Genomic DNA, 27,352 nt, shown 5'->3' with positions numbered 1-27,352 from the left:
CTTCTCGGTCGCCTTTTGTGGACACCAAACAATCAATCAATATTTTGAAATGAAAAGATGTGAGACAGACAAGGGGGATCTGCAATGTTCGGAATTTACTCGAGGCACAAACAAGATACGAGCCACCGTTTTTGCACACAAAAAAAGCATGCTAAAAAATCAGTTTGAGTTTCTATACTCAAAGTTGCAGTATAGATTATAAAAATGCAGTATTGCACTATCTATCTATCTATCTATCTACACTGTAAATTCCGATTAAGGTCGTAACATGAAATAAAATGTTATAAACACTAGGAGACCTGAATGTTTCAGCATTTACCCTCTATTCCATGTAAGTACATTTTCAAGAGAAAATTGTGATTAATTGCTTTTCCATTTTACAGCAACATGCTTCCGTTCCAATAACAGGGTTTTGCCAGTACTGACTAACTTTACATGATGCCAGTAATGATTATTTGTGGTCCTGTTGTGCTCTAAAGTATCCATTATAAGATTCTGTCCCATTTACTAGGATTTGCCAGTTTTGAATAATATAGGCTTCATATTGGCTTTACTTGCTTTTCTCTTTATCCAGTACATGGTTTTAGTAACTGTCACTGTCACTTGACTGTCACGTAACTGTCATATGACACATGATTAAAAAAATAAAGTGTTTTACACCGTTTTGCTTTATTACATTTATATCTTGTACTAAATTTGTAAAACTTAATTAATGGGAATAACAAATAAACCATAAAGGGAACAGGAATATTCCAGTAACCATTACTAAGAATAATAGTACAGGTTAAGGCCATATTTAAGTAACAAAAGTAATCAGTACTTGGAATTCCCAGTTGTCAGTACTAACATGTCTAGTAATCAGAACTTGTATCATAAGTAATGGATACTGTGAAATCCCTCTTAATCATACTAGCGTTACTAGTAATCATGGCTTAACATTGGGCTTGATAATTATGCATTGGGTTTACATCTTATTCCAAGTAAGCGCAATGAGTTGGAATTTACAGTGTATCTATCTATCTATCTATCTATCTATCTATCTATCTATCTATCTATCTATCTATCTATCTATCTATCTATCTATCTATCTATCTATCTGACCCCCCCACGTTTCTTCTAAAAGCCCAAATTTCATTCAGTTCTTTAATTACACTCCAGCTGACACGTCCACGGACAAACATACCAACAAACCCCCGTCGGCAAAGTCACAGACCCGGCGCGGTGGAGGTGTAATTACGAGAGAATCCCATGCGTTCTTAAAACCAAACATTGATTCTGCGGGGCATTACTGCGGGACACGGGGGACGCGGAGGGGAGGGGAGGGGGTGGACGGACTGCATTAGGACCGGCCCCGGAGCCTTTGTGATGCCTTTTGATCAGATCGCTGTGAAAGATGAGTGTCCTGCCCTCGTCCAGCCAGCTGTGAGGGGGACTGGCCCGTGTGACTCCGGGGTTAGCACATATGTTAGTGCACGGGACACACACACACACACACACACACACACACACACACACACACACACACACACACACACACACACACACGCACACACACTGCCACATGTGTGCAGGAGGGAGAAAGGTGAGGTGGAAAAGGAGAGACAAAAGCTTTATATTTTCAGACCACTAAACAAAGCGCCACTAAAACAAAACATCACAATGGGTTTATGTCACTTTAATTCAGAATATTCATTTTTTCTTGAATAGCTTTCACTCATTTAAACTATTTTCCTAATCTGACCAGTTGCTTGACTCTGAATGGTTGAGTTATTCTCGCTTGAAATGAGAAAGTAAAACTGCCAATGAGCGATCCTCTCACGTCAATGGCAAATAAATGAATGTGAATAAAGTTGCACTGTAATAAGTCCCAGAACACGAGAAAGAAGCCAAATATCCAACTAAATCTAAACTCGGCAAATCCAGATGAACATGCTGAATTCGAGTCATTGAAGCTATAATAGATATACAATTTTTGAAGTGTCATAACCAAGAGAAATACCAATTCATGGCTTCAATCAATCTGTATGACTAGAAATTAACTTTTGCAGGGTTTTATATTACTGTGCGTCATATTTTTAGGCCAGTTTGGGGCTGCAAACTGTCCTATGGCGTGAAAACAAAGGTCTAAATAAAATCAATACACTTATTTACACATTTTGAGGCCAATGAGATGCAAAAATGCTTTATACCTTTTCACTTACATATTCAAATAAGAGCGAATATAGCCTATATTTATCCTCTTAACCCGCACCTGAAACGAGCACATTTTCTCCGCTTTTGGCTTTACCCAAATCTAAAACAAGATAGTGTCAAAATAGCGACAAAAATGAGACGAGAACGAGGATGAAAACACAACGATAGAGCGACAAAAACACAACAAAAAAGTGACAATTTTTTTTTTTTTTTAAACTATGAATATGCAACAAAAGAGTGACGGAAAAGTGACAAAAACACAACATGGAAGTGACAAAATGCGACGAATATGCAACAAAAAAAGCCACGAAAGACCAACAGAAGAGTAACGATGAAATGAAAATGTTCAAAAAGGTTGCGACAACAACACAAGGAAAAGATCAGTTAAGGTGACTTTTGTAGATCTTAGCTTTCAAATGAGATGTGGGTAAAGCTGAACTGGAGAAAATGCACTTGATTAAGGCGGGGATTAAGAGGTTAAACATATATATAGGAATTATATTTAGTGTTATTATCTATAGATTCCTTTTTGCAGTTTTGGTTCAGTGCTTTTCTGCAAACCACTCTAAGTTTTGGGCAGGGATTTACGCGGCTCGTTGCTCCTTTACAATACTTTTAAAAAGATAACCCAAAAATATACATATGTACGCACACAAATACGCATAGAAAAAAAGTTGGCACGAGACGTCAATGTGGCAGGTTTGAGAAGAGACGTCACCGAGAGACAACCCCAATAAAGCGCGCGCAGAGGCTATTATTGCGCGTAAAACCCCATCGTATCCAAAGTGGCGAGAAGAGGCAGTCGGACAGTTCGGAGAGGAGGGGAGGGGCTCAGGGAGGAGGAGGAGGAGGAGGAGGGGGCTAAGGCAGATCCTGAGGTGCTCGGAGTGGGAGGATCTCTCATTCCTCTCTCTCTCTCTCACACACACTCTCACATCCCACTAGTTTAGACACAACCTCGGACGCGGGCGCAACTACTACCACCACCACTACTACTACTACTACTCCTACTACTGCTGCCGCTGCCACTGCCGCTACTTCCCCCCCCTTCCACTTCTTCTTGTCCCACCTGTGCGTACTTTTTCTGCTGCCATGGCCGCGCGGCGTTAGGAGAGGAGCGGAGAGGGGACAGAGTTGGCAGATTTTTCCTTTTCTTTTTCTTTTTCTTTTTTTTTGCGCGCGTGTGTTTTTTTTTTCTTTTTGCAAGAACTCGCGAGGAATGGCAAACTCCGCAGTCTCCCTGGAAACGTCCCACTAATAACAATGGCTGAGGTGAGTCCGTATAGTGTCATGTGCGCGTGATGGTCACGTCTGGCGAAAACTTTGATTCTTTAAAAGAGTGTTTGGGGGGGTGACTTTGGAGAGAGGGGAGAAAACGCGCAAACGCATGCCCGGGTCGGAGCGTTAGGAGTTCTTTTTTCTTCTTCTTCTTTTTCTTCTTCTTTTTCTTCTTTTCTTCTTCTTCTTCTTCTTCTTCTTCTTCTTCTTCTTCTTCTTCTTCTTCTTCTTCTTCTTCTTCTTCTTCTTCTTCTAGCATCTCTCACCTTTTGGAAACGTGGAAAAGCAGCGTTCACTTTTTCACTGTAAAAGACAGGGCAGAAAGGTTTTCATATGTTTCCAAGGCTGTAGAGCGTTTCCAACACTTTTTCCCACAACAAACTATTCTGTGTAATATTTTAAGGATGCGCAGCAACTAAGAAGAAGAAGAAGAAGAAGAAGTCATTTAAAGCAACGTTTCAAAGAATTCAATTGTCACAGAACGATAAGCACGTGTTCATATCATCGTCATAACGCTATTGGCGTAGAATAACAACTGAGAAAGTCCTCTGCGATTGATCATGGCACTAAAAAAGGCAAAGACTGCATGGCTTTTGCATGTAGGACATTTTATAGAGCTGCTTTGTCTTCACTTTGTAAAGAAAAGGAAAATAAAAACTTCTTGGTCATAATTAGGAGCTAAATGCAGGAATCTGTGTCTATGAACAGATAAAAAAGTGATGCTGTTTTACCTTGAGATTCTGTTCAATTTCCAAATGAGACCTTTGCTATAGGCTATAAACACCTGGCAAACCAATTATATTTTGCAATGCACAATATATGCTGGATGACAAATGGTTTCTCGTAGTGTTTTGTAATGAGTAAAATTGTTTTGTTTTTTTCTAGTCGTGGACAAGATATTGTTTTTTAAACTTGCGCTAAAAAGTCTCTCTCGGATCGCACTTCATCTGATCCTCTCAATCGATCCGCCTTTTTGTAATTGCAACAGGCATTTCATCCTCGCATCCGAAAATCGCAGCTTAGATGAGAGATTATGCAGAGACTGGAGCACCTGTGTCGATATCGCCGGTGTTCTGTGCAATGACGATTCTCTTCATTTTTCAAACTTACCCCTGCATCCCAATAATAACAATACGCATCCATTTTTTATTCGGGGCGCGTTTCGGGAAAATATTGTCTAACTCTCTGTAAGTTCTTCTCACTGCGCGGGGATTTGAATAATGGACGTCCAATGTTTTAATTGCCCAAAGGAGTGCGATTGCGCATACGACTAATAAGCAGCTCTGAGGTTGTGTGGACAGAAAGTGTGTGTGTGTGTGTGTGTGTGTGTGTGAGGGCGGGGGGAAAAAAACAAGCAATTGTTGCACATTAAAAAAAAGAAACACACACACACACACCGCATTATTCATGTTTTTTTTAGCCTTGAACTAAACTAAATCTGCTTTTGTAAAACTTCTTGAGTCTTCTTCTCTGTCAGAATAATTGCGGAAAGTGTGTTTTCGGTCAGTGAAGGCATAAAACTCCCCTGTAACGACAAAACATGAAGAAATCCGCGTCCAGTATTGGTTTACCTTTTCATTCAAATCAGCCGTTGTCTATATTTTCATTCATTCCAGTTTGTGTCTCCGGTTTGTGTGTTTAATTTTCATATTTTTACACTGAAGCAGATGCATAAACTGAACACCTTTGGACTGTCTATTCCGGCTCTCGCACTTGTCGGTAAAGATAAGTCGAAATGTGGTCAGGGTGCATTCTCAAATATGAACATCATCACGCCCGAAAGTGTCTCTCCCCGAGCCGTCCCTTTTTTGATGGACCCGGGGGGGGCAAGTCGAGGCAGACGATGGTGCGAAACACCTGGCCTGTTGCAAGAGCGAGGCCTGTAATGCTGTGTACCACGTTTGATCTGCGGATTAGGCTCCCGATCCCCCACGTATTCAAACCAACGGAGCCGTTTCGTTTCCAAACTCCTAGTGCAACACTTAATCGTCACGAGAGTGGGGTTTTCTCTCCTTTAGCGCATCCGTGTGTGTGTGTGTGTGTGTGTGTGTCTGCAGCTGACATCCCGTTTGATCAAGTCTTTAACTCGGGGATTGCGCTTGATGAGATCGAATGGGTGACCACTAGAGGGCGCTGTTCACGTCCTAGCGTTGTGGTTTCGCGTTCAATGTTTTCCCCTCACGGTCCATACTTTTAATTCCTTTCTCTACGTCGTCTCTTGCTTCTTGTATTTGCACGTTGCATGAAAACAAATCCTTCAAAATCCGACTGGTCAGATTTATCGTGACTCGTCGACCTTTATCATTTGACTAATACAGGGATCAATAATCGTACAGACATAGGTTGCAGTACAAAGACGGTACTGCAATTCAAACTAATCCATTTGGTTTGATTAGAAAATATGCTTTACTTTTAAATGCTCATTCATTCTTTATATGTTTCAGCTTCATCTGGTTGAAATGTAATGATGGATCTCAAAGGCCGTTTTTACCTGATTTACCACAAGAGTCCAAGAGTTTAAAAAAAAACCTTCCTCCAATTGCGACGTTCAACACAGTTACTGCCTGTTGTTCCCGAAATCCTTTTTCTTTTTCTCTCTCTCTTTTGTTTTTTTGTTGCTCTCGTCCGACTGCTCTTCTGGGCTTCATTAGCCTCATCGCGCCCCCTTCTCACCGGAGACTTGTGGCCCCAGAGCTAAAAACCTTGAGCCGTCAAACCACAGCCCAACCTCCCCCTCCTCCTCCTCTTCGTCCTCTTCCTCCTCCTCCTCTGACCCCACAGCCTTAGCCCTATCGTCCTCCCCTGTGTGCTGCTGCCCCATCACCGCTGTCCCGCACCGAACACTGAAACTATGTCGAACGATTGAGAAATAGCGAATGGCTTTTTTTTTTTTCCGGACAAGCGGATTTTCAATGTACGTTTGAAAAATCAGGATTACGGTGCAAGTTTTTAATATGTCTCAAAGGCTCTTAAAGGAAAGTAGCCTGAAAATAAAGTCAAGTGGTTAAATTTGGCCACTTTAAATCAGCATTCAGCCCACAGTCATAGCTATTTGCTGTTCCACTTTAGGTTTTAAACATGTATTATTTGTAATTCTATTTTATGCATTGCAAATATAAAAATTGACATGCAGACCGACCGTGTTAGACAGAATTCGAGTGTTTTATCTCGTAATGCTTGACAGATGTAATGATACTTTGGGGGGGCGGAGGGCGGCTGCTTAGGAAGAAAAAAAGAAGCAAGTTGATCACCAAATGATGACAATAGAGTGATGTATTGTGGGAGGCTAGCACACAGATCGCTGCCGGAGCCTCTGGAGCTGCTCCTCTGCCTCAGAAAGAGCCGGGGATTTGCGATGAGGATGTGACGAGGGTGTGGAGGACTTTTAAAAACACTCAAGTCCTGCAGCCAAAACTTTCTCTTGTGTCGAACCAACTCAATTAGTGGCTCTCCTCCGCGTCGGACAGATTAAACCGAGTACAGAAGACGTGTGCGATGAATTCAATGAGTTTAGCAACACTTAAATATGCAGCGTTCTCCAGCCAAACGTATTCAGACAGTGATGCGGTTTGACTTGTGGGTTTTCTGTCAATGTTTGGAGCAAAGAGACGCAAAACAGCAAGGTTATGTCAACTGATGATGCTTTACTGGGGCTCGTCGTTAATATCTCTGTAATGACTTTGCAAATCCACATGAAAACTGGCTCAAAGCCCAATGTTTTCAAAGTCAGCACAAATGAACAAAGGTGAAGTGTTGTTTTTCACAAGGCAGAATTCAATCACGCTCGCGCATTTTAAATCATATTTTTATCAATCCGCCTAAACCGTCTGCATTTGTGTGTCCAGTCTGTTGGATATTGATTGGATTGTCCTCATCTGGTCAGTTATTATTTAGCAGTGCAGTGGTTCCTAAAGCGGGGTCCGGGGGAACGGGGGGGGGGCCTCATTGGCACTGTTGGATGCTTAACAAGAAAACAATTGTATTTAAAAATACTGAGTTTGAAAAGGAAATGTTTGTCTTTGTTAAAATTGACTTCTTTTAGTCAGTAAAAGTAATCAATCTTATGACAGCTTTTTAGTCAGTATTTACACCGACACTCTTAGCCGGTGGGTCGGGGTCGGGGCCCAAAAGTGGATCACGGAACCCTCATGAGTGGGTCGTGAGCCTTTCCCAGAAAAACCTTCAATATTTATCAAAAGGTATTGAAACACTCCACGAGTCTGTTCAAATGACTCTTGTTGGATTGTTTTCATTACGATTTCAGCTGTTGAGGCTTTTCACAAAGATTTGTTTGGAAAATCCAGCATTGTACCCTATATACAAAACAAATAAAATTCTGATTTGGGTTGTGGCGATGGGCATTCTGTGGTGATGGTGGGTCCTAATGTCAGACCAGCTGAGAACCGCTGGTCTTTGGCATCTGTTATTTTCTCATTTTAAAGCAGTGAAACATTAGCACCTCTTTTGAAGGGTTATCAGAGTTACAGTATTTGTGATTTACTGCATTTCAGTGTGAACTTTACTTCAAAAATGATGTTTTATCAGTTAAAATGGATATTTGACTTTTAATGGAATCATTTTGACTTGTCAAGTAAAAGAGAGTTGCAAGTTTTCAACATGTCTCATAGAGGGGATCCGGGGACGCCCCCCCAAAGCTCTAGAAGAAAAGTATGAAAGGAAATGGACATGTATTTGTTAAATTTGACCACTTTAAATCAGCATTCAGCCCACAGACATAGATATGAGTAATTTTAAAACATAACTATTACAGGGTTCCGGCGAGATTTTCAGAACAAAAATGGCCCGCGATGTCTTTATAAGTTAAAATGAATATTTGACTTTATATTCAATTATTTTGACTTGTCAAGTAAATGAGAAAAAGAAACATCTTATTTCAAGCAAGGTGATTTATTATCTAGCTTTATTATTCCGTTCACTCACAACAACAACATTTAAAGTTCGATATTGAGGCAAGAATACACGGCAATAAACGATATGATTGACGACCGCCTGATGCCACTGAAACAAACTCAAAAAGAGGGAAATCATAATCACCTAAAAGTAAAGGTGCATTATCGAACTTTTCATGTGAAAAAACAAAACAAAACAAAACTCTTGATATTAGTGCATGTTTGACCTTTTTGTGACCCAGCGCTGTACGGGTGGTTAGCATGGTGTCTTTACTTTCCATCTAATATCAACTGGGTTTGTTTTGTTTTCCGTATAAAAAGTTCAAGCGTTTCAAAAATAGAATAAAATAAATGCAACTAAATACTTTTTTTTTTACTTACTAACCTATTCAAACCAAGGGGCAACTATACTTATTTCAAGAACATCACACTTATTCCTGGATAACTTTTTGCAGTGTTATCAGGCCCAAAATCATCTCAGCTTTGATTTATGATTTAAAAATTGCACCACAATGAGGTAACTTTGATCCCATGGCGAAAAGTCCACAAAAGTAATCATGGTGAAAATGCAGAAGCGCTCGACCCGCTGCTCCGGATCTCCTCTCGGTGCCTTCGCTTAACACTTGTCGTCAATTAACAATTTACTGCCACATCACACGCCGCGCCGGGGCTCGGGGCTCAGGGCTCGGGGCGGAGAGGGGCGTGATTTATTCCCGGCTTCAGCGAACGCAGCGGGGGATCCGCTGGGGCTGAAGTCATTCGTACCAGGAACACCGTCCTCCCACGGCATTCCTAACACCGGGCTTTGACAAATGCGGCGTTTAGCGCGGGGCTAGCACGGCCAAAACGGAGGGGGGAAAAAATATGTTCCTTTTAAAATTGCAAAAGCTGTTCGGGAAATGAACTTTGGCTTATCACTGGAGTCGTTAATTAAAATGAGTTTTATGCAGCGTTCGAAAATTACAGTGTCTGGCTCAAAAGCAGACATGGTTTGGAAACAGAATCAGGTTATTTGTGTGTTTTTTTTCTCTCTCCATCTTTGACCTTTTTCAGAATCAGTTTTCATTTCGCTGGCTGTCGAGCGCTAACACATTTCCACATAAGAGAGGTGACGTGTCTTGCCAGAGGACACATTGGCAGCAGTTGACAAATCTTCAGCTATTGAATAAAACCGCAACGATAAAGGACGCCTGGTTGTTTAGTGTTTCAGGTTCTGTTTTAACATTTAACATTGAGCCAGACACCTGCGTTCGTCTTTACCAGCTTAAACACCAGAATCTCTATCTATCTTCCTTCAAAAGACTTTATCGTCTGGTGCGTTCATCCGTGTTTTAATAGAATGATTGCGGTAGGAAAAGTCTCGTCTTGTACTTTCTTGTAACTTGAATGTGTGTGTCTTTTGCGACCGTGAGACTTGTTTGGATCGAGAACACCGGCCACGAACTGCAGACGTTTGCAGAGTCAGACAGTCCTCTTCGACCTCCTGTTTTATTGCACTGCTCATTGAATAAGCCGTTATGGGCAGTGTATTTAATGCTTTATTTTGTCCCCTGTGGCCAGACCGATGTTTCCACAAGCCGAGGTACAACCAGTCGTACTTGCTTCTTCTGGTCTACGTCTACGTCTCTATAACCTTTATACAATGCCTGATCTGAGAAAAAAAAGTAACCAACTCCTAATATTTTGTTGGGTGGCCTTTCGCTTTGATTAGTTGCGTTAAACGATTTCAAAAGGTCCAGCGTTGCATTCATTCTTCACCAAGGTCTTGTACGACGGGAGAGTGTGACCACCGCGCAAAGCCTTCTCCAGCACATTATCGATGGGGTGGGCGATCTGGACTCTGCGGCGGCGAATCCCTGGGTGAATCGAACTCCCTGAACCGCCCTTTCACAGTTCAATCCCGATGAATCACGAACGAACCCGATCATTTCTTGCATACGTCGTGTCTGTTGCACGAGTCAGTCCTGATAAAGTGCCGTGAAAGTCTTGCGATGACATATTTTCGGAGGTAATTGGTGTCAAACGAATGTCCTCACTGACCATTCCAGACATCGCAAAGAGCCCGAGTCTTTTGAGCTGCACGGCCGTCGCCTTTGGCCCCTGTCAACAATGCAGCAGACATAGCGCTAACCGGCTATGCTATAATGTCAGTGACAGCTATTCCCCCCCTCTAATGCTTCCTTACTTCCACGCAGCTCAATTTAAATTCCGATCTTTGTATTGCAGTCCTGCGTGCCGGCTCCGGACTGACTTCGGTCCGCATTCGTCCATGGCCGAGTCTCACCCGTAGCTTCTTTCTCCTTTTCAAACTCCTATAGGCTTTCATTCTCCCAAAAGGGCAAAGTTGCCACGTGTTTTGAGGCCGTGCGAATCCATAGCAGTGGCAAAGAGCGAGGAGTCTGCAATGAAAGAAAAGAAAAGGTTTAAAAAGCTTTCGTGGCCGGCGAGGTTTAGGTTTACGCCATTAAGAAACTCCACTTAGAGCATTTCTGAGCAGTGACTTCAGTCCATAGAGACCGACCTTTTGGATGTTGGTTGCAGGAATACTGTATAGAGTGAATTAAAAGCTGTGATGCACGTTTGAGGGACTTGCTTACCCTTCAAATCTTCAAAAAACAAAAGATTGTCATTTGTTCTCATAAGGGGGCAATTAAACACCATCCTGTCGAGGCCTTGCAGAAGGGAATTGGATTCTCACACATTAAGATGCCATTTATTCGCACATTTAAATACAGTCATCATGTCTTTTTACAACGTGAATAATGCGAAATACAAAAGCAACAGTAAAAGATACTTACCTCAATAACAGCATACGAAAAGCTGGATGAAAGTTTCTCAAAGCGCTACACTGTAGATATTGTTCAGTCTCTCCAAATTCGTACTATTGTACTGTAAAAAAAAAAGATGTTTTCGATACAGATACCTGAACTATATTTGTCATATAGAACCATAACACAGATTAATAATGTTTTTCCTTTCCCCTTCCTTTATATCATTTGGTGAAACAACCAAGAAACTTCCTTTGACTGCAGAAGGGCAGAAAAAACACTTTACACATTTTTCCACATTTTCCCCACATTTCACCCAGTTTTCTTTCCAATTTTTCCACCTTTTTCCCACTTTAGATTGCTTTTTTTCGGTACCTGCTTTCAATACTTTTATTTTTCCAACACCAGCAGAACCAAAACCTGATGAACCACCACCAACTCACTCACCCATTCACATTTATATACAGGCAAAAGGACACAGTGACTGCCAGCACCTGCTCATGACCGGAGCTGAACTGCTAAACTTGTAGTCTAAAGACGACCCGCTCTACCATCTAAGCCAGTGGTCCTCAACTACTGGGTCAGGACCCCAAAGTGGGTCACGGAACCATTTTCAGTGGGTTGCGAGCAGTTCCCAGCAACCATTTCTTTTAATATTTGTGTACTTGACTCTGTTATCAGGTTGTTTTGATCAGAATTTCTGAATTTGTTGGTTTATTTCATGCTTATTCAACAACAATTTGATGGAAAAACAATATTTTCCATCACATTTCACTGACCACTCACACCCAGCTGTTTCGTATCGGGCGCTTTATTTATTGATGTCTTGAGCCATTCTTTCCCTCTCTATAGCGTCTCTACGGTGTGCCTGAGCGCCTCTACGGTGTACATGTGTCCGTGCGGCTCCTCTCTTTGTAATCAATAAAGCGCATTAATATTACATGGCTGGATGTGGGCAGAGAGCGCGCAGTGACTGTAGGCCATGCACCGGCGCGAGAGGCTGAAAGTAGTAAAAAATTCAACATGTTTTCACAGCAAAAAAAAAGAAAAGAAAAAAAAAAAAAAGGCAAGTACAATATTTGACCGTGACAATCAAATCAGCGTCGCTTTGTTAATTGATATGAGTGTTGTTCCCTCATATTTGCCAAAGTTTTCACTGTCTGTTCACTTTGGTTGTTTCTTCTTCTATTGCTGAAAGCGCTCCGACCCGTTAGCTGAAATTGAAAGCTTGTTTTCACTGTTTTAAAATCTGCCTTGCCCGCTACTCCCTGCAGGGGGCGCTCCAGGCCAATTCGAAGCCATGACCACCGCAGCCTCTCGCTCCTCGCTGTCTATTCTTTACATAGACAAGTTTATTTTAAAAGATTACACACAACCTAATAACTGATAACATTATTTTACAATTAAAGTGACCAAATTAGGTTGGATTACAAAGAAAACATGCACAATAGAAGCTTTAAAACTACTTAACGGATAGTTGTGGTACACCAGAAGCATAAAAGCTACTGTGTGATGTTCATATCGTCATTGGATTGTTATGTCTATTGCGACTGTTGTGCTTAGAAAATTGGGTTCATTAAAGATGTAGATTAGGGGTGTATATGTCAGGGGAGTGTGGACAAAAACAAGGCGAGGTGCAGGGGGGGGGGACAGAAAGAGACAGAAAGAGAGAGAGACAGGGTGGCATCATTTAGTACAATTATCGGCGCTGTCTGTGAATGAGCAGACTTTGTTGTGACAATATTAGAGAGAGTGAGAGGGAGAGAAAGGAGTGAAGGAGGGGTGTACTGAGGGGGGGGGGGGGGGGGGTCAGTGAGGTAGAGATGAGGCTGAGATTATACAGGTTGACCCGATAGCGTGTCAAATTATTTAGCGAGTACAGCATCTTTCAAAGGCAGCGAAAACCTTTTCGATCGAAAAACATGACTGCTCCTCATGTGTTTAAAATGTGCCCATAATATACAGAGTAGTTTCATAATCAATCTATCAATACTCTGAATTTCAAAATACTTCTTCATAATATCATTTCACACTGCAATAGACTCTTTATTTCAGATTCATAATGACGAAATCATATTACTCTTTTCTTTTGTGGTAAAGTCCCGGTTCCAAACACAGCACACTCTTACTCTGGACATACTGTAGTGATGCAGCTTTTTAACATGAACGACATGATGAATGGATTTATTTTTTTTCTTATTTTCTTCATAACATATTTTCCTAACAGGAGCCTTTGAAGCCTTTTGTTCAAAAAGAAAAAGTTGGCGTTTTCAGCTCAAGCCTGTTTTCATAATTGCGGATGACATTGTTGTCCACTGTGAGTTTGGAAACGAATCAAAACTACTCAAAAACTTTAGCCTCTCTGAAATTAACGGATTCTGGTGTTTTTAGTAATTCTATATTTTGTCTATGTCATTTTTCTGCACTCCAAACGTCGATCTGTGCTCCAATATACAAGGGAGGAACTTGTTTTTGCCCCCTGCTGGCATTTTGTAGAACTACATTCTACAACATGGGGCAGTTTTAGTTATTCCGCAAAAACGCCAAGGGGCGAATGAAAAAAAAACAAAAAAAACCTTGAAGTTAAATGATATCATTACTCGAGTGTGTTGGGGTAGGTGTGCGGAGGGGGGCGCGGGATTGAGCTGTATTGGGGTTGGGACGGAGCAGGGGGGAGGGAGAGGGCGAAACGGCAGGGGGTTCAGGGCGTCCCACCGAGGGATAGGATTAGCCTAATTGGGCCGTGTTGGTTCTCTGTGCTCTGTAATGATGGGATTACGTGGGTGAGCGAGTGGAGAGAGCAGAGGGGCTACACCTCAGGACGGTCCCGGGGAGGAGGCCACAGTCACGGGACAAAGGGACGGGATGGGGTCCAGCTGTGAGCCAATCAGAGCAATTAGCCGTGTACATGTTCGGGGTACGAGCTGGATTTTAAGAGGGAAAAAAAAAAACATGCTAAATTGATTTTTCTTCTTCTTCTTTCTTTTTTTGTGACACAGAGACATCACGAACTTGGCCAGGTGTGGGCACTTGTACTTGAATATTATTATACAACCAACATTATGGAAAAGAATAACAATAGCAACACGTTTGTTCACTTCAATAAAACAATGCTTCCATTCAAGAATAAAGGTTGGCGTGTTTACAATAGCCGGAGGAGATTTTAAACTTGCTCTTCAACCTTTTGCCCCTTCTCTTTCTCGGGACGAACGTCGTAACTCGGATATCTGTGATTGGCTTTTAATGAGCCACGTGTTTGAGGTTTTGTTGCTGACTTGGCACAGCACTTTGGGGATTACGCTGCTCCGTGCAATGAGGACAATGAGGGGCCGATGAGAGCAGGGCTTTTAGAAAAGTAACTTGGAATGACGAGTGAATGTTGTTGTTAGTAAGTACGTACGTCAGCTTTATTTATGTAGAGCTTTTTGCTGGTAGATGTGCCGGTTTAAAGTGCTTTACACATTTTTCTGAACGAGTTTGCCAAAGATAAACGTTGATAAATAATTATGTTTTCCATTGTTAGTTTCATGCTGAAGTCTGAGAGGGCTCAAGGTTTAAATGAAGGTTTTCCGGGTCGCTGCTTGTCCTTATTTTACTGAGCCAGGCAAGATTTAGTTTACATTTTACTTGGCAGGTCCTGAAAATATGCCCGTTGAGAACCACCACTGTAAGCCGACTGATAACCTTGAGAGTCCATACAGTGTCAGAATTTTCAGATTTTTTTGACTTCTTTAAGCACACTTTCAAAAGAGCTTTAAAATGTGAAAAGAGTACAGCAGCATACACACAGAACAATATTGAGGTGTTTTGTTGTCTGTACTCCCATTATAATCACTACTACAACTACTACTGCTGCTACTGCGATTCACTGCCATGTCAATGACTGTTTCGATGTTGTGTGTTGCAGGCGATCTGCTGCACTTTGGTGAACTGTGGCTGTGACAGTTTCAAACCCGGGAAACTGAAGAGGAGACAGTGCGACAACTGCAAACACGGATGGGTCGCCCACGGTAACCAATCTCCGCTATTTCTTATTCCCCAAAGTCCAGGACACCGCGGTCCTCCCTTATCAATCCCAACGTTACTCGGGGCCATCCCAGGAATGATAATTAACATTTGTCATTATTTTACTTCTTAAAATGACATATAAGTAACAATTAGCAGTGACTATAAGCTAAATACTGATTCAAATATACTGTGCATTTCCTTCCAAAATATTTTTTTTCCTTCAATTCCCTATCAAGGTTTGGGGCCCTTTTGCTGTGCCACCGAGGCCGCCCAGGGGACCTCGCTTAAGGAACCATTGTCTTATATTACAAAGACGTTTATAATCAAGGAATTAAAGATATAACAATGAGGCCACAGTTGTTAGGGTCAATATAATAAACAGAGAAAGTGAGGCATTTTCCAGCTTTGATAATGCGCTCAAGTCATGTCTTTTTTCTTTTTCTTTTGCAAAACCAATTCATAAGGCAGGGAAAGATTCCAAGTAAATCACATGATATTGAACTAGAGGTAAACGATATATGGGGCCGATATTTGGGGATTTTACCATATCAGCTATCGGCTGATCTAACACCGATAAACGCCAACATCTTCAGGGTCAAGTCGGGGCTTTAAAACGAGTCTTCCCACAACTCCCTAGACCTCGGGTAACAGAGAAACATCATGATGAAAGCTGGTCAAGTACAAGTTTGTTAAACACAAGTTTCACTAATTCACTAAAACTCAGTCAATATAGACATGCTGCATGTCATTTGGAAGCACAGAACATGGAGACGAGTTTTAAACTCCACAAATGTATTTTTGATCGCCATGCAAACAGTATGCTAATGTAAACGGCACCATGCTAGTGCTAGCGGCAGCATGCTAATGCTAAAGGCAGCTAAAAGCTGGGACAGAAACTATGATTGGATGAAGTAAAGAGATAAAATAAAAGTATGTTTTTTACAGGATTATTATTATTATTATTAACCAGACATTTGAAAAATCAGCCAAAGATATCGGTCAAAAATATCGGCCGACCATAACGGCATCAGCCAATAAAAGCAATCGGCCTGAGAAAAACTCTTATCGGTCGACCTCTATATCGAACTCCAGTAAGTGCTATCAATAGCACAAATTAAATACAGTGAATTAAGAAATATGATGCAATATTTTCACTGGATTTTTCCAAAATAGTGACACAGTTACTAGACACCACAAGCCTTACTTTTTGGGCTTGGATAAAAGCAAGGGACTGCACTGGGGAGTGGGTATTTGTCAAACTAGTATGCAAAAGGCGTTCACTGCTGTAAGAGCATCCAACATGAAAACCTGTGCCTACGGTGGACAAAGTGCACATTTTTTATGACTTATTCTTAGAGGGAAAGCAGGGTAAAAACAAGTTTGTATTCCTTACTCTAATGCTGTCCTCTTCCCCCTTTAGTCGCTTCATGCATTTTTAAAACTTTACGTCTTTTCATTTTGTCCCCGCTGGTCCGCGCGCCGTCCCGTCTCTGAGTCCAGCCCGGAGGCGGGGGACATGTCCGCTCCTCTGAAACCCGATCAGGCCCTCGCCTTCCCCCTGTGCGTCTCTCACTCCTTGTGCATGATGGGTTTTTTTTGTGTTTTGTTTTTTTGTGTCTTAGCCCTGAGCAAGCTGAAGGTGCACCACATGTACCAGAGTAGCCAAGTGGAGATCGTGCACTCCAACGTGGTCTTTGATATCTGCAGCCTGATGCTCTACGGGACTCAGGCCATCCCCATACGCCTCAAAATCCTGCTGGACCGCCTCTTCTCCGTCCTGAAGCAAGAAGAGGTCATCCAGATCCTCGGCGCACTGGACTGGACGCTGCAGGACTACATCAGGGGATACGTGCTGCAGGTAAAAGATCATGGTAGAGAGAAAATGAATGATGTCGATGGATGTGTTAGAGCAAATGTTTTCATATTGGTGTGTGGTTGCAAAACTATTTTAAGGTGAAAATTAAGTGTTTTTTTCTTTTTTGGACATCTGGGCCTTGATATTTGTACAGTATAGCCTAAAAATTAGAGTTCGACCGATATATCAGGCCGATATTTGGGGGTTTTACAATATCGACTATCGGCCGATTTAGCACCGATAAAAAACAATATCTGCAGGACTGAGCATATGGGCATTGGCCAATAAAAAATCCCCAAAATCGACATTGGCCCTAGAAAAACCCATATCGGTCGACCTCTTCTAGAAATAACGTAATTGTCTAGATAACTAGAAAATACTCCAAATATTGATGCCATCATTCCATCAGAGGGCGCACTGCTGACTTCGACTGCTTTGGCGGAAAAAAGACCAGATTCAAGTTCAACGTGCGAATACACAAATTAAGGTGGGAGAAGAGAGTTTAGTAAAAGACAGAAGAAGTTTGGTGAAGGCATCAAATTCTGAAAAAAGTTACAGATTACTCCCTGTGACGTATATCGGAGTGTGGTTTCTACTAGGGTTTTGAGTTTTGAACAAAAAATGCAAACTAACTACAAACAAAAACACTTCAGGTATGTACTGTATGTGATGAGGATGTAGCACAATAGCATGTTTAAAGCAGTACTAAGTAACTCTTGCCCCTAGAGGCCATATGCGCCATTCCTGGTGTCGTAGCATGTTGCGTTTTTTTACTCACTAATTGTCCGTGAGAGTAAATACTACGCTGACAGAAAAGACAAAGGGAGAGAGGGATATTGTACATCCAATTACACAGTGGAGATATTTTTTTTCACTCAAACTTGGCTGTAAATACTGTTTAAGCAGCGCTAGCCCCAAGTTAGCTTTGCCCGTTAGCCTGTTAGCTCCTTCCTCGTGATTCTGTTAGTGTGTATTGGTGGCTCCGACCCGATGGCAGCGAAGTTGCATGCATGGTTTTCTGGCCAGAGACACCAGGGGGAGATGAAAGACCCTCCAATCATTCCATCAACACTTGTATTACCCCCAGAGGGACTACGGAAAGGATTTATTTTGGTAAACAAGTTACTTAGTATTGCTTTAAATGCTCAAAAAAGAGAATTATCTGTGGTATAGGCTGTTAAATTAACATAATAGCAGATTAATCTTGTCTGTCTTTCATCTCATGGATTGAATGGATATCAGCTAAAATATTTCGCTGGCCAAGTGTGGTGCAGAAACCTCTATCGACCAACGGCAATTGCAACAGCAGATCATTTGCATCATGGAGAAGCAAACTATAAAATGGAAGGGAAAAAACCTTTTGGGTTGGAAGATATTGAAAATTGCATGAGAAATAGTAATTGTATCTCTAGACTTGTGGTGTTTCGATCTCAATTTGATAAATTGCCTGTCTAAAGCCTGGAACAAACTACAGAGTTATTTGCCAGATTTAAGTCTTGATTTGAGTTCTGGGAGGTATGACTCAAATTTGGCTCCTCTTAATCCGTTTTTTTTTCTTCTTCTTCTGGCGTTCCTCGTGTGTGTCGTCAGTGCAAATGTGCGACGACTTTCTGTTGGGTCGCAAATTTTCAAATGGTTTTAAGATTCTCGAATTTGCGGTGGTCCGAAGGTAAAGGCCTTGCGTCACACAAAATCGACTTTAAATCAGATTTTTGCTTTGTTATAACGGTGTTGTTTTAGTTCATTCGCACATGTTTCACAGGGAGAAATCCAATATATAGCCTTTGAAAATGTTACTTTCTCCACTGCTGCCTAGGAAGAAGTCTGTTCACTGCTTTCGTTTTGTGTAGCTGCCTGAAAACCAATGGGTATTTTGTAGACAGATCAAAACTACGGTGTCGAAAGCCCGATTACAACATATAAGAGGAATTACCTGGTTACTGCACGGACTCAAGGACCTAACTTTGACAATCCGAAAATGTCAAAATCATCTTCAATCTCAAGCGTTAAAAAATTAGGAGTGTGTATATTTTTTTTGGGCTTGATTTTGTGCAGTTCAAGAAAGGACACCACTGGTGAGTGATGGGCAGAGCTGCAGGGAGGGACTGAAGGAATTTTTGACGAAAAGGGAGTTTGGATCAGACAGAGGAGAAGGATGTTGCGACTGGGTCTTTGCTTTTTGTGCCGTCCCCAGCGCGAACCAGGGACTGCATTTGTAAATATTACTTTTTTAACTTAAGATTTCCTCTAAAGATGGAGCCAAGAGCTGCTGGCCCTTGAGTCTGTATGTATGTGTCAGCGCGAGCCATCTCTCCCCGCGCTCGATTAGCACATGATCAAGTATTCTGGTTGGGGCGCGTTTAATTCATGTTAGCTCGTCTAATGACCAGCGCGGACTCAGAATCCTCGACAGGCGCTCAGTGGATGCCGTGTGATCAAATATTAAACGTGGTTACGCTTTTCAAAGACGCCCGACTCACATGTGATTAGAGCAAGGGGTGAAGGCAGAGAGGACCGGCCTGATCAGAAACTCAAAACTCCAGCACGGACGCCCCGGTCTATACGGAGCTATACGTGTATTTGGCGGCAAAGTAGCAAATGTTGAATCCAAGAATATCTCACTATTCTTTGGTCCGATGTTCATTTTGTTTTGCTGATTTTAAAACTGTTCTTCTTCTCTTTGATCAAATGTTCAATCGCGGTGTAAGCTCTATGAAAGAAAGGGCGTGCAAATTATTGTTAGTTGTGGTCCAGACTTTCCTCACGCTTCTATAGTATCCAAATTCTTCACAGTTATGAGTTTATAAATGCGTCTCACAGGCGTCAGGGAGCTGTCAAGTTCTCAATTGAGAATGCACAGAAATCTTTTCTTCATTCAAATTTGAGAAAGCATCTTATTTCAGGTGCAGTGTTTCTGGAATCAGGAAAAAAAACTAAAAGAAACAAGTCAACTAATGTGAGGATAGTAACAAAAAGTTGACAAACAACAAACAACAAAAATCAAAATGACAAAATAAGAGAAAATATGTTCACACAACTAGAAAAAGATTCTCCTTTGAGAAGCACAAGAACTGCTCTACAGCGATTACAACAAAAATACATTTAATGCATTTGAAAACCTCAACTCCTTGATCATTGCTGATTAACAAAGTCATTTTTTTCTTCCGATATCCCTTTAACAGCCCAGCAGTATCCCACTCCGTTAGTATTTGCTTGTACATAGCCTTGCTTGCGTCTCCATCTAGTATGTGATTGGATGCTTGTTCCATGCTAAGTGGGCGCACCATGGCGCATGTCACAGCTGGCTTTAACACGGCGTCTAACTCCCCTGATTCAAATGAAGAAGAACGACCTGCGAGATGAAACGGTGTCACTGCCCGCTGCAATTAACGCTAACTCTGATTCCTTTATTTAGCCGCGCTGCCACTCCGCTCCATGGGTTATGTCATCTGAAGCCCCGTTTGAATATGTATGAGCAACGGCGTACACTTACAATACTAATGATCCCAATGCTCCTTCTCTCTCTCTCGCAGCCTAACCTTGCTCTGTCCCCTGGCACTGGCGAGATGTTTTCTAAGAGCTGTGTGTGAGAAGTTTGAACTTATTGTGCATTAATTAACCGTTGCGAAGTAGACTTAAAATGCTTATATGTGGAGAAAAAAAACATATTCTAAGTTTGTGCCTATGAATTCTGGGACGGTCACCTTGGAACATGTCCTAGAGGTTGAAAAATACCTAAGCTGACCATTCGTTACAGCATTCAATATTTTCTTATTATTTGGTTGCTTTTGTATTTGGTGTTCAATTTATTCTTTCATCTAAGTAAACTAGATAACAAGGCTCAGTTGTGCTAACATTAATTCATATGTGCATTGATGTATATGTGTCTTACCCAAGGACACATAGGCAGACTCTATTCTTTCAACCATCTAAATTACTGAAATGGTGAAAAAGAGTGTAATTCCTCTTCAGATAGTTCATATTGCATTATATATGCTTGGTATTGTTACATAGATTACATATTATTACAAATTGGTCCTTCCTTGGTTAAACCTTGTACAATTAGGACCGCTGCAATATAAACTTATAAAGTAAAATAAAGTTCAAAGCGTCACTGGCCTACCATTCAAATTGTCACAACTCACCTCCATAACAGGAAAAGCAAAGAAATGTGATCAACCCTAAATCTTGAGTTATTACCGTTGATCGGAAACTTTTGAAAAGCATGGTAACAGCAGGCTATTGTATTGACTGAAGGCCTGACTACCTCCAAGTCAAAACCTGTAGACTTGGACGTTTCATTTTGACTGCTTCTACCCCACACAATAAGCTGCCTGACCAGCCAAGTCATTATCCCGCCATTTCTATGTCTTCTTAGCCCTGTCATTGATGAGCACTGGTCATCCCTCTTTGATTTCTTATTGTCTTATGAAAAGCAAGTTCATCATCCTTTATTGTTTTAGATGCTAAACTAAATTCCAAATAAACAAAGATTCTCATTTTTTGTTTGTTTCAGGATGTTGCTGGGAAAGTGCTGGACCGCTGGGCAATCATGACGTTCGAGGAGGAGATCGCCACTCTGCAGCAGTTCCTTCGCTTCGGAGAAACCAAATCCATCGTGGAGCTCATGGCGCTTCAGGACAAGGAGGGCCAGGCCGTCTTAGTCCCCAGCACGCGCACCAACTCGGACATCCGCACTTTCATCGAGCGCAACACCCCGAGAACCACCGCCAACCTCACCGCTTCCAACGTGGAGAAGCTCAGCGGCAGCAGCATGCACCATTTCGAGAACTTCATCAATAGCATGGCGTTCATGCTGCCTTTCCAACTGCTTGGCTCGGTGCCCGCGCCTTATTTAGGCTCGCAAAACAGCTCCATGCTCCAGCAACACCAGCAGCGTGGGGGAACGATCGACAACCAAAGGCGAGAGGAACCGTGTCGGGACCCTCTCGCGCGGGATAACCCAATGAGTCTTTCGCATACAAACGATTCCACTCTCTTGGGGGCTAACTCTGCTCCTTTCGCGTCCGATTTGGACTCTGACAAGCAGCTGGATGGTCTTCCGGTGAATAGCACAACAAAAATCGAGCCCGAGGATTTTTCAACAAGTGACAACTACTCCGATGGGCCCTCAACTCCCTGTACCCCTTCTCTGAGCTCTGAAATAGCGCAAATGTCGCCTGAGGGGAAGATGAGGTCCCTAGAGAGAAATGGGCCAAGCGGTGGAGGAGGTGCTGGAATGGTTATGGCAGGGAATGGGGGAGTAGGGGCTGGGGGCATGAGCTCTCTGAAGAAAGGGAGGGTATATTGCAACGCCTGCGATAAGACATTCTACGATAAAGGAACGCTGAAAATCCACTACAACGCCGTGCATCTCAAAATCAAACACAAGTGCACCATCGAAGGCTGCAACATGGTTTTCAGCTCGCTACGTAGCCGCAACCGCCACAGCGCCAACCCCAACCCGCGCCTGCACATGCCCATGAATAGAAACAATCGAGATAAGGACTTGCGTGGAAGCTTGTCCGCGGATGAAAGCTCCGAGGAAAAGCACAACGACTATGGAAGTCCCATCTCAGACACTCACAAGTCCATGCCAAGTTACATGGTCAGCCAAGTAGACACCGGATCGAAGATGAACACATCTTTTTCAAGCCTTGGGCAAAGCGGGATCCTGTTTCCGAATTTAAAAACAGTGCAGCCAGTGCTACCTTTCTACCGCAGTCTGGTGACGCCAGCCGAACTCGCGAACACACCTGGGACGTTGCCATCTCTTCCGCTGCTGTCGTCGTCCGTGCCGGTAAAGCCGTCTGCGATGCAAGAACCGGGCCTCATGGACCCAATACCAAAGAAGAAGTCGCGCAAATCGAGCATGCCCATAAAGATCGAGAAAGAGACGATGGAGCAAGACGAACTGATGGACAAAGGTAGCAGTTCAGAAGACGAGCGGTTGATGCATGGCAAGGAGGAGTTTGATGTTTGCCACAATGATATGCTCGCAAGGAAAATTGACTTTGACGGGAACGATTTGGATAAGGAACATTTAGACGTACAAGACGACAGGCAAGCTGAAACCGGGGTGATAACTTGCGCAACGTCGCCGTTCGAGAAAAACGAAAACTACAAGCATTTACTCAACGGCAGTGACGAGAAAGAAGACAAATCGATGCACAAAATGTCTGAGCGCAGGTGGATCGATGGCGAACAGAGACTGACCAATGGGAACTCGCCGCAGAACTTAGACCCGGGCAAAGACGATGACTGTTTGGAAGATTTCGGAGATTCGATCGTGGGCCAGGATCCGGAAATGACGCACCACTGTGAGATCTGCAGCAAGACCTTCAAAAACCCGTACAGTGTGAAGATGCACTACCAGAGCGTGCACCTGAAGGAGATGCACCTGTGCACTGTGGAGGGGTGCAACGCCGCCTTCCCGTCCCGACGCAGCAGAGACAGGTGAGAGATTGGTCGTTTTTAATAAAGTCGCTGTTTTGTCTAATGAGGTGGTTAAGTCTATTTACAAAATGTCTTTCCCTGAATTTCACCCTCCTCAACCTTTGCTATTCTGCCCGTCAAGTTTGAAATGACAGTGCTGTTGACACTGGTGGTGGTGGTAACTAAGGTGGATGAAATGAAAAGGTTGATTGTGCGGCTGCTGTCAAGGTCAAAGTCAAGTATACAGTATTTGTATAGCAAATGTAAGAACAGAACGAGTACTGCTTCAAAGTGCTTTCCACAACAAAACAGCGGTGGGGAGATGTTGCGTAGAATCCTCTCGAAACGTGAGAATGATGGAAGGAAGGGGGTGCATCGGTATGTGTTTGTACGAGCAACTGAGGAGGTAATTGTTTGAGAGACAAAGGACCACTCTGTGATAGTGAGAGACATGTAGAGCCAGGAAAACAGTGTTGTCTTCTTGGTTGAATCCATCCTTCAGCTATGTAGTTTCTTTTTACACATTTTTATTGACTGGGGGCATAAAACAAGTAGAGAGAGAGTGAGAGAGAGAGACATTGCGAGAGTTTATCAAAGTGTCTGTCTCTAACCCACAAAGAAGAAACATTTGCTGGATAATTCATAAACAACACTTTGACTTGTACAAATTACCACACGATCGGGAGTTCGAGAGGCTTTCCCGTTTCACTTGTGGTTTAGTGGGAAGGAGTGGTTTTGGGGGAAATTGGTGGATCGGTTTGCCACAACAGTTCACAGTCAGCCGCCTCTGCGCACCGACACTGTTATTGCAATCTGCTACAGCACTAGAAGCCAATGCAAAGACAATAGTGCTAATGGTTTATTCATTGGTTTCTGTGTTTGACATCTGTTTCTTCGGCTGCAGTCTGGATCAGTGCCAAAGAGGCTGTAGAGGAAATACATTGTGATTTTTTTTTTCTTCCAATACAGACACGTGATGAGGAGCAGAGGATTATTTCAGTTAGTGATATAGAGAAAAGATGTGGAAAAAATTGCCATAATTCTACACATGTCCGACTGTATTTTACAAATAGGGTTCCAACCCAGAAAGTAGGCCATCCAATATTGTACATTTTATCTTAATCGAACTTCTTTGCAGACACTTACTCCATTATCTAAAAAAAAGTGGGACAGGGGGACAAAGACCTACGAGACTTTGCAGTACAACAAAAGGAGGTGGTCACCCTTTTTTACAAACCCTACAACATAAACCAATTGAAAGAGTGTCAATTTAAAATACATTCGTAAAAGGACTGTAATGATGAACGTTTTATAAAGATTTCAATTACAATCACGTGACCTCTCAAGCCATGTCTGAGAGTTTCAATTTACAGTCAATCAGTTGAGTGCTGTAGTTCCTTTTCTCACTATGGCTATTTCCGAACACTTTCTCTCCAAATGAAAATCAGTCTGACATGACTTTTAAAAACAGCTGCTAGTCTTGGCTTTTGGTTGATTTATGCTGTTTCTGGCACATAAAGCTTCTCACCCAGCAGTGTGAACGATGCACTGGATTTGAGTCTTGTCAGTAATGTATGCATTTTTATTTGATCTCACAAACACATGAGCTGTTCTTCAATATGTTATTGTATCGATTGGGTTACACAGTTTGCAGATTGTGCAGCGACGCTCTCACAGCCATAGATGAACTTTTGGCGTCCTGTGCCAGGAACGGCATAAATTCTGAAAACCTCCAGCAGCTGCTGTTAAGTCGGGTCAGCGATGTCAGATATTGATTTGTACGTTCTTGTGTAGTGAGAAAAATCTGACTTTCAGCATTTGAAAGCAAACCGTTTCCAAACACATGAATATAGTTGTTTATTTTCTACAGTCTTTCCCACATTTGCAAGTTAAGCCAAGAGATATAATTTAGCCGTAACAAACAGTAATGGTTTAAGTTGTCTGGTAAGATTTGGATTTTTGTGTCTGAAATTGCTTTCCATTTTTGTTTACATTTAGGCTGTGTTGAAAAAGTTCAGAAAAATATTGCAATTACTGCCATATTATCTCATATTGTGCAGCCCTCAACAGGTTTCTCAATCACTGAATGAACTTTTATTTGTAAAGCACCCGCTGAACCAAAGTGCTTTCCAAAAGAGCAAGTCAAATACAAAAAAAAAGAAATAAACAAATGAAGATCATTATAAAATATTCCCAATGAAATACCTGTTTGAATGTAAATCTGTGGGTGTGTTTTCAATCTACTGTACACTGAACAATTATACTTTTTTTTTTATACATATAGAAACACAGTTGACACAAATTCTATACAAAAAGACAATGTAATGTAAAAAAAAAAAAGATATTAAAGACACAACTTGGAAAGTCAGCTCTCGAACATAGTTAAATGCCATTTTTTTCTCTCTGAAAAAATAAGTTTGCAAAGATTTAACAAAGGTTTAAAGATAGAAAGAGAATTGGCTTGTCTGGTATATCAAGGGCAGGTCAGTGCATTTCGGTTCAGTTTATTTTCTACAGTTTCATCTTGACGTCCTTCATGATTAAAGTTCCAGAGTCGAGAACCAGCCACGGAAAAGTGTCTAACCCTCTCCTTTCTCCCCAGGCACAGCTCCAACCTGAACCTCCACCACAAGCTGCTCACCAAAGACACCTACAGCCCCACGGGCGGCCGCTTCTCCCCCACGCCCCACTGCCGGGACCGGGACTCCGGCCTGGACTTCCATCAGGACCTCCTGGACCCCAAAGACCACCTATCCCGGGACCAGATCTGCCAGACTTCTGTCATCTTCAGGGGACACAATCGCATGGGCCTGGTGTACCCCATGAGCAAAATCTCCAGCGCGCCCAACAGCAACGGCAACTCCCCCTCTCGGGACAATTTGGACGAGGAGGGCGTTGACCGCGGTGGCGGCGACGGCGGCGAGGACGGAGCGGTTTTAGACCTGAGCACCTCCGCCTTCGGTCCGCTCCGGGGCAGTGGCAGCGCGAGGTCCTCCTGGGACTCGGACGGGGCGGGCAGCGAAGAAGGCATGGAAGATTTAGACACGGTCCCGATTGAGGACAGCGACGAAAGCTGCGACGGTATTGGCAAAAGTCAAGAGCTCTCCGGAGACGGGACGGTGAACTGCACGGGACAAGGGGGAGGCACGGGAGGAGGAGGCGGAGGAGGAGGGGGGCAGTCGAACGGCGGCGCGGGGTCTCCCATCACCTGCCACGTCTGTCAAAAGGTCTACAGCAACAAGGGGACGTTCCGAGCGCATTATAAGACGGTGCACCTGAGGCTGCTCCACAAATGTAAGGTCCCCGGGTGCGACACGTCCTTCTCGTCGGTCCGGAGCCGAAACAGACACAGCCAAAACCCCAATCTACACAGGAACCTCGCTGTGAGCTCAGGGGTGCCCATGGACCAGGAGTAGAGACTGGGGAAACGTGACTGAACTTTACATGGATTACTAGTGTTTCAATGTTAATGTTTGTATGTTTTTTTTATATTAATGTATTCCTGGGCACCACCACAAAAGGCTCACCAATTAGCACTTTTTATATCCCTTCACGAAAAAAGTAGGTAGCCCAAACAAAGATCCTAATCTTGTACATGATTGTTTTGGATTATGGAATCTCACAGGCAAAGTCAATACCGCTTGTTCCTAAATGAAGCATTGGCGATACACACACTTAGCTGACTCTGGAAATAGGATTATGCCATGAACTATCGACAATCAAGTTTTTCTCAGTGAGCTCGTCTAGGAAACCTTTTTCTAACTGCCTCCACTACTGCCGCCAATCACAGGCCCGCTAGTTATTGGATCATTGCTCGACCAATTAAGCCACAGGGGCGTGTCCGGACTTTGAACTGCAAAGGGGAGCTCTTGGTTATTCTTGGGCTGCCCCGTGTCTTTAGGCTT

At 42.7% G+C, this 27,352-nt stretch overlaps 1 protein-coding gene across 1 annotated transcript; it reads left to right on the top strand.

The window, feature by feature from the left end:
- Positions 1-3,037: 3,037 nt before the first annotated feature.
- On the top strand, positions 3,038-27,352 carry bnc1 (basonuclin zinc finger protein 1). Its single transcript, XM_079555022.1, has 5 exons — positions 3,038-3,465; positions 15,057-15,159; positions 16,780-17,015; positions 21,529-23,468; positions 26,050-27,352. Exons 1-5 carry the CDS (start codon positions 3,457-3,459, stop codon positions 26,861-26,863), a joined length of 3,102 nt encoding a protein of 1,033 aa, XP_079411148.1. The 5' UTR covers positions 3,038-3,456; the 3' UTR covers positions 26,864-27,352.

This window comes from Gobius niger, assembly GCF_951799975.1.
Source record: "Gobius niger genome assembly, chromosome: 4".
Classification (NCBI taxonomy): Eukaryota; Metazoa; Chordata; class Actinopteri; order Gobiiformes; family Gobiidae; genus Gobius; species Gobius niger.
This window is presented reverse-complemented; position numbering and strand designations above follow the sequence as displayed.

What these genes read in the sequence shown, in the direction of transcription:
- bnc1 (XM_079555022.1), top strand. An exon ending in ACACGGATGGGTCGCCCACG is followed by an intron (nt 15,160 to 16,779) that starts GTAACCAATCTC and finishes TTTGTGTCTTAG; the next exon opens with CCCTGAGCAAGCTGAAGGTG. An exon ending in TCAGGGGATACGTGCTGCAG is followed by an intron (nt 17,016 to 21,528) that starts GTAAAAGATCAT and finishes TGTTTGTTTCAG; the next exon opens with GATGTTGCTGGGAAAGTGCT.